At 39.5% G+C, this 8146-nt stretch overlaps 1 protein-coding gene and 1 pseudogene across 1 annotated transcript in view; one reads left to right on the top strand and one right to left on the bottom strand.

Moving 5' to 3' along the window:
- Positions 1-2815, top strand: part of LOC107693060 (transcription regulator protein BACH2-like) — a 25301-nt gene extending 22486 nt beyond the window's left edge. The window contains exons 4-5 of the mRNA XM_016492307.1: positions 122-328; positions 432-2815. Coding sequence (XP_016347793.1) covers positions 122-328; positions 432-878 — 654 coding nt within the window. The 3' untranslated portion in view covers positions 879-2815. The remainder of the gene's footprint in view (positions 1-121; positions 329-431) is intronic.
- Positions 2816-2914: 99 nt separating this feature from the next.
- Positions 2915-5749, bottom strand: LOC107693084 (gap junction alpha-10 protein-like; annotated as a pseudogene).
- Between the last annotated feature and the right edge of the window lie 2397 nt (positions 5750-8146).

Raw genomic sequence — 8146 nt, 5'->3', positions numbered from 1 at the left:
ATATATATATATATATATATATATATATAATTGTTGTTTGTTAATATTAAGTTTCTTCCTGTATATGAAGTTACATGCTGCAGTAAATACATCTTAACTCTAATATGCTGTAAACTTGCAGGTGAAACTGCCTTTCTCAATAGACCAGATCACAGAGCTTCCACGCAATGACTTTCAGCTGATGATAAAGATGCATACGCTGACCTCAGATCAGCTAGACTTCATTCACAACATGAGACGCCGCAGTAAAAACCGCGTCGCAGCTCAGCGCTGCAGGAAAAGAAAGCTGGACTGCATCCAGAACCTGGAGCGTGAGATTCACAAACTGGTAGGCTGCGACCAACAACCTTCGAGCGTTTGCTTGCACGCTTCACAAGAATCTAGATTTTTCTAAATCACCTTCATTATTGCATGCATTTCTCCTCTGCTAGGTCTGTGAGAGACAGAAGCTCCTAACCGAACGCAGCCAGCTGAAGATCTGCATGGGGGAGCTGTGGGAAAACTTCTCCTTTTTGTCTCAGGAGGTCTGTAGGGAAGAACAGCGGAGTCCAGGACAGTCTCAATCTCTGTATAATCTACACCCAGACCCAGTTTCATCCGGTCCAGACCTGAGAATCTCTCCCAATCCCACCAGTGTAGACGTCACTCTCACCTCACACAACAGCGTGGTGTTGTCCCCAGGCTTAAATGACTGCCAGGCCATAGTCAAACCACCACACTCACACCTTAGAGTGGACAGAGAGGCTGTGCCACCCCAATACACTGTCACCTCTGAGAGGTCAGAACCTTCCCAAATGGGCAGCTCAAGTGTGACGACTGATTTCTGCCAGGAAATGACCGAGAAGTGTACGACAGAAGAGCTGCCTGAGAGAAACTGAGTCCGGTAAACTGCAGTCTTATCTTTTATCATGACAGTTGGTTCTGTGTGTGCAAATGTTACTTTTTTTGCCAGTGTTAAGTTTTGTTTGTCACTACTTTAGTGGGCTGTTCTGTTGTTACGCTCATGGTGCATCACCTGATGTGTTTCTGTTTGTGTGTGCATATGGATTTGTTCTCATAAATGCTGTATAGGATGCTAAAGTCATTTCGTTTTGAACGACCTTTTCGGGGGGGTTCATATTCATTATATGGTATCTGGTTCTCAGATTTATCTCAGGAATTGCTGATTTTTTTTTTTTTGGTAACTTTAAATCAAGCAGCATATGCAAATGTGATATTGAGTGTTTGAAAGTGTTTTGTATCTATTGTACATTTAAGCATTCCTTACAAAATTGAATAACGGAGAAACTAAACAGCTGCTCACCTGATTTTGCAAGAAGCCAAGCAATCTGTTTGTCAGCATGGAAAAATCAACATCTGATCTATTTCTGAAATAGTACAATGGAGAGCTCTTCTACAAAATAGATGATGAAGCAATGATGATTAGCTGCCTAAATGTTCCCTCAAACATTTTGTGATGAAGCATCATTTGATATGGAAGCATTTTTCTACAGATTTTTTTTTTTTTTTTTTTGAAGCTCGGTTTTCTAGACTGTTAAAATGATTGATCAGGGATGTCTGTTGTATATAAAACTCTCCAAGCAAACTTTAGTAAATTAAGTTATTTTGACTTGGTTCATTTTGGCAGCTCACACTTCGATTTCTTAGATCTGATTTTATTCCTTCAGGGCGTTACACACGTTATCATTTTACTGGGGTCAGAAATCAAAGCAAATTTTGACATTTTTTTGGGGGGGGGCGTTTGCAGACCTTAATAATTTTTTAAATGTTAAAAAGTTTGTATACTTATCCACAGTCCACTCTGGTCCTAATATTTTCACTTTTAAAAGTTCTCAATTCACTCCCTCCATCAATTCGGTGTAATTTTCGCTAGTCTTATAACACTTTTACATGTTTGCTTTAATAACATGTGGTGAAAATTCAAGCCTTAAGGTAAAAACAGTTGGAAAAGCTTAATTCTGCATTTCTATTTTTGTTTCTAACATTGTTGTTGCTTTAAGCTACCACGTGTAGGAGCCACTCATGTCTGCATTGACACAATAATTAAGTTCAAAGGTGAGATGGGGTATATGTTTTAATGTTTTAATTAATTTACTCTGTTTACTTCAAATTATTGTGGACTGCATGACTTTAATAAAATGTAAGACTTGATTAAACTTCATGTTTAATATTTTGTTTTACCAAAAGTTTTGGGAATCTGATTGTTATAACATGTTAGCATAAGTTCACATTGGGAAAAATCTATCAAAAATCTCATATAGTCGTGTAGGTTAATTTGTGCCCCATAAAAGATTACTCCTCAAAAAATTGACTGTCAAGACTTTAAATGTGTCCTCATAATGTTTATTCTTCAGAATTCTGTGCATATTCTGAGTTTTTATTCTCATGATCTTTGAGTATGGATTTGGATAAATCAGGCATCATGCCTTTGTTATATGATGCACCACAGTTTTGATATGAATATTGTGATAAGGGCAAATATGAATATTGGTTATTAGTTTGCATGCAGTAGGGAGAGTTTTGACATTCACAGATCTACCTGTAAAATCGATATACCTCTCGTCTCGGACAAGGTCTGTAGCAGAAATGGTTTACAACCTTTTTAAAAGACGTTTTACAATCGTTTCTTTTATGTAGATTTTGTATGTATTGTACATATTCTGTTTATAGGTATTTGTGGGATTCTTTGAAAATTATTGTTTTGCTTTTGTTAATCAAATCTTGAAAAGTTGTGACCTCAATGTTCATAATCTGTATTTGTTACATTCTTGAATGTGTCCACATTGAATTTGTCTACTAGGATATTACATAAATTGCCAAGCATGTTTTATGCAGATTGAATGTGTTTTGCATCATTTGCTCTGAGTATACAATTTGCATGATCCGTATTCACCCTGAATTCAAACACTGTTGGAAATAAGAAAACTTTTATTTTCTTCAGAATTTGATGTAAGAGTCCATCAGCTTGCATCACATTTTATGGATGTAAGCTAAATTATTTAAAAATGTTCTTTTTTGCCAGCTGTCTAAAGCTTTTATAAATATGTACAGATGTCTTTTGGCTTCCATAATTAGACATGGAAAAAATGTATACCGTGCTTTACTGGTAAATTAAGGTGTTTACAATTTTTAAAAAATGAACCGTACAAAACAGCACTACTTATACCACAATGAAGCTGCGTTAGACCAGTGCTTTCCAAGCAGAGCAGATCAGAGTGAAACCCTTTGTCACTGATATCTCCATTCATTTCTGCTCATGAACGGCCTGTTACATTCCTGTTGTCCTTCTGTCCTTCTTACTTTCACTTTTTCATGATGGAAGAGATATCCAAGAATACACTCTGTAAATAAGACATTTTTCATATCAGTATACAAATTAGGCACACATGAAATATAATAATATTAATTATCAACATCCATCAATATTTATTACTAATAATATTAACAAAATATATAATGTGAAAATATAAACATATATATATATATATATATATATATATATAATCTTATTGATTATTTCTATATTATTAAAGAGCATTGATTTTTCCCCCCAATTATTATTTATTATAATCAATAAAATTAAATTTCTTGAATGTAGCTGGCAGAATCTCATCTCGAAAAAAAAATTCTGATCCACAATAAAATTCCCAAAAGTAATTGTGGATAAGGAAGCTTTTATATGACCAGCTCAGTAGCTGGGTGTCATTTGCATCTACTTGCCATAGACATCCGTCGTCCTCCCCCTGGTGGTGGGTTCATGGGCAGGTCATTGAGGGAGCCTAGCTCGGACTCTGAACTCCTTGTGGAGGGAAATGACGGACTGCCGGAAATACTGTCTGAGGGCATACGGACCATGAAACTGGCTTTCCTGTTGGGCGGAAAGAAGTCGCTCTCGGAGGACTCCACAGTGTCATCCCCCAGGTCTGGCACACGGTTGGGCCTGTGCAGAGCATTGCGAAGGCAGGTTGGTATTTCCGTATGACCCTCAGGACCCAGATGACCCGAGTTAAAAGGCCTAACATCCCTCTCCGAGTCGTTACTGCTCTCTAGATGCTGGTCACAGTTTTCCCGGTCCACTAGTAACTCCATGGACCCTTGGGAGTGCAGTTCATGGATCATTCCCTGGCTAGGCTGGCGCATTTGCCGGGGCTGCTGGGTTATGCAGGACACCGGGAGGGTGGCCGCGGCGAAACTGTTGTGCTGCAGCATGTTGTTGCTCGAGCCGATGTAAGCACTGGTTAAGAACAGCGGAGGGTCCGTTTGCCCCTGCGGAATAAAAGTTTTCAACTGCGGGTTTTTGTGGGGCGACATATTCGTCATTACGCACAGTTGCTGAATGGTCGAGTGCTTGGTTTTGCAAGGACTGTCGTCCTCGACGAGCTGGAGACCGCTTAGAGTCTGTTTAATTTTTTTAACCCCCAGGTGGGATATTTCCAAGAGGTTCAGGAACAACGAAACCCCTCCGATGACAATCATGAAAACCATGAAGATGGTCTTCTCTGTCGGCCTGGAGACGTAACAGTCCACGCTGTTTGGGCAAGGCACCTTCTCGCACTTGTACAAAGGATCCAGTCCAATCCCATATAAGATATACTGCCCTACAATGAACGCCACTTCCACCACTGATCTGGTAAGGATATGAATTATATATGTGCGCAGCAAGGAGCCCCTCAGAGGAGCCTTCCTAATTTTCTTCTGCTCTTCTAGCTTCCTCAGTTCCTTCTCCAACTTCTTGTGCTCCTCCAAGAGGCCTTCCGTCTCTTCCAGCTCGGCTCTCAGCTGGATTTTCCTCCTGTGCCGTTCTTTCTCCAAAGCCCTCAGTCGGTACAGAGCATGTCCCATGTATACCAGCGAAGGCGAGGAAACGAAAATGATCTGCAGTACCCAAAAGCGAATGAGCGATATCGGGAACGCTTGGTCATAGCAAACGTTCTTGCTGGTCCGTGTTGCAGACGAACTCACTTTGCTCGTCCACCCAAACATCCTCGGCCGCCACGCCAAGAACCAGCATCCGGAATATGAACAGGATAGTCAGCCAGATTTTACCCACGATGGTGGAGTGAATATGAACCTCCTCTAAAATGCTCCCCAACAAGTTCCAGTCCCCCATCTTCACCGCCACATGTCCGTGCTTAGTTTAAGACAAAAAAAATTTTTTTAAATAGGAGTTTAGCCTAACGTTCAAGTTGGTTTATTCTTTAGATTTCTGTATTCATGCATTAGCCATCATACATGCATGCATTCGACAAACAAAAAAAGATGTCTGACATAAAATTCCAAGTCTAGAAAGTCATGCACATGGAACAACAAACTTGATTCTACTGTTCAAGTTGGTTCATTCTTATTTTTTTCTGCATTCATGCATTAGTTATCATGCATTTTGCATGCTTTTGACAAACAAAAAAAGCATGTTTGACAAATTCCAAGTTTAGAAAGTCATGCACAAACAGTTCCTATGTAATTTTGCCCAAATTATAGTTTGTAAGCACAAACAAAATGAAATAACTAAGCCAATCAAAGCGTTATCCACAAAAGCAAACTCAAATCAACTTACATTTCAGTGGGATTTGCTGTCTAGTTTCCTTGGAATATAAACAAACATGTTTTCCCTGATAAGGAAAATCATTCCTTCATTTTACAGCCATGGAGTTTACACATTAAAGCGCAGCCAGTCTCTCTGCATAATGTTGGGCTACAGTGATTGTTCCCCACAGTTGTTGCATGCAGTGAGTTCACAGGATGTAGAAATTGATCAGAAACTGACGGGACAATGCCCCATGGCAGATCTTATCAAGCAATTGCTGAAAAAAGCACCCCCACATGCATAAAAAGTTGCCCGTAATGCCAACCAACCAAATGTCCCTCATGCAGTCAACACAATATTCTGCCACACAAAATTTCATGATATTGCTCTCCAGCAAGCCATTTTTAAGCAAACCCAGTACTACCATGTTGACTCGAACAAGAAAATGGTTTTCAAACTTTTGTAAGCATGCATACCCATCCTATTTAACCATTCATCTTTTGTGTAATCTATAATTCTAGTCAATTCAAGCCCAGTTTCATAGCTAACTGCATTGTCTGTTAGATGGAGATTTCAAAAGCTGATCTTTTTATCTAACCCTGCGCCTAGAACAAAACGATGCATGTGGAATTTATCAACTCTATTTCACTATTTTCCTTTGTGTTCCTCTTTGAGTTTGTGCTGAAGCTTTCCATGTTGTTTACGTTTGCGAGCACTCAATGTCAAATGAAAGACCTTGCACTCGATTGCATCAGTCCCCCCCCCCTCCTAAACTCAATCCATCAATACTGCAGTGATTTGTTTAGCATGTTATTTTTTCTAGTTTTATGTGGCACAAATCCCATCTCATTAAAAGCATATTTGCACAATATTGTGCATTTACTCTATAAATCCAATAGCAATTGATTAAAAAACATGGTTTTATATTAAATCAAGGGGGGATGAGGCAAGCCGTGATCCACCAATCAGCACATGCACATGATTTTGTTATCCTGATTCGTCCCTGCACTAACCTTTCAGGCATTGCACAACTGGATCATCTCGCCGATCACACTACATGCTTCATAAAATGACCAGCCTTCCCTCAGGGCCTTTAATTAGCTTTCCATCACATGCTGACAGAGTCAATGGGAGATTGATTTGATTTTCCCTTGCAGAAGCTTGAACTGCAAATGCCAGAAGTCACATCAGGGATGTTGCATTACATAATGAGTTCATACGGTACCAAGCGAATAGAAAACCATCTATTGGTCTTTACTCTGCGGTGTTTCATTGTATCTAATTGCCATGATTAGGGCCAAAATGTGTACTGAGGAACAGGTCGTAGGGTATTGCAACTAGGGGAAATTATACTTATAACTTAAAACAGTCATATAGGCTACATGTGCTGAAACCTACATGGTCATTATCCCAAAATAAACCCTGTCAGTTTTACACCATTGTGAAGGGGTTTATTTTGCAGTAATGAGTGGCGGACTGTATTATGCCACTTATGTGGCTGTTCACCAAGTACATTTACATTAAATATTGGTTTGAGTTTAACTTATATGAGAAAAAAAGTCAATGCACAGTTATACAAGAGACAAAGCTATCACAGTGTGAAAGACTATTTAGCAGGCACAATGCTCTGATATAAGCTATGTTCACACTGTCAGTGCTTTACTTATAGGCAGGGCCGTTTCCAACAGCGCTTAATGGGAGCAGCGTCATAGAGGGCAGAGCGTCTCTGCGAAACAGGGATTTCGCCTAGGGCGTCAAATTGGCTAGAAACGGCCCTGCTTATAGGTGTGAGTATATAAATGTCCTATTCACACAGTGGTGAAGCGCCTCTCGCAATGTGTGACATGCCAGACAACTAGTTGTCCAGGGCTGCGTTTCCCAAAAGCATCATAATCCTAAATTGATTGTAGCTCCATTGGTGACAATTGGTTCTACGATCAATTTAGGATTACGATGCTTTTGGGAAATGCAGCCCAGAAAAGTTCCGTCCACACCGCAGGACTTTACCCGAAAACAGTTGTGAGTCCTGAAAATGTACGAGTGTGACTTCTAGAATGCTGTTGTCAATCCCGTAAATCACTTAAATTTGTGAGAACTTTATCTGTATTAGTGACTCAAATACTGTACAGGCCTGACAACTGTATTCTGCTGCTGTGTGAATGTGGCCATGTTGCATCTTATTTTTTAATCGTTTTTACAGCTTTGCGCATTGTAACCAATCACACATGATTCCAAGGGCGTACATTTCATCTAACAGTAGGGGGGGACAATAAACATAAAATTTCTCAAGAGCAATTTTTGAAGGGGACACAAATAATACAGACAAAATTGTACTTGTAAGGATAGATGTGTGTACACAGCATGTGTACATAGCATGGAGACCTTGTTTAAATACGAGTTCGGTTCATAGGTTCACCACGCGGTCATATTATAATTATTAAATTATTTTGCGTCCTCCACATAGCAGGGTTGCCAACTTTTAAGTTCAGCTTGGAGTGAGATTTTTTTTTCGGGGTTGTAGGGGAGGGAGGGGTTTCGATCTCGATTCAATATCAATTAATGTGTATATACTGTAAATATAAGGGGATACAAATCTTTTATTGAACGCAGTTGAATGCCTTT

This window comes from Sinocyclocheilus anshuiensis, unplaced genomic scaffold, assembly GCF_001515605.1.
Source record: "Sinocyclocheilus anshuiensis isolate Anshui unplaced genomic scaffold, SAMN03320099.WGS_v1.1 scaffold222, whole genome shotgun sequence".
Lineage (NCBI taxonomy): Eukaryota > Metazoa > Chordata > Actinopteri > Cypriniformes > Cyprinidae > Sinocyclocheilus > Sinocyclocheilus anshuiensis.
The sequence above is the reverse complement of the archived record's forward strand: the minus strand, read 5'-3'. Positions and strand labels throughout refer to the sequence as shown.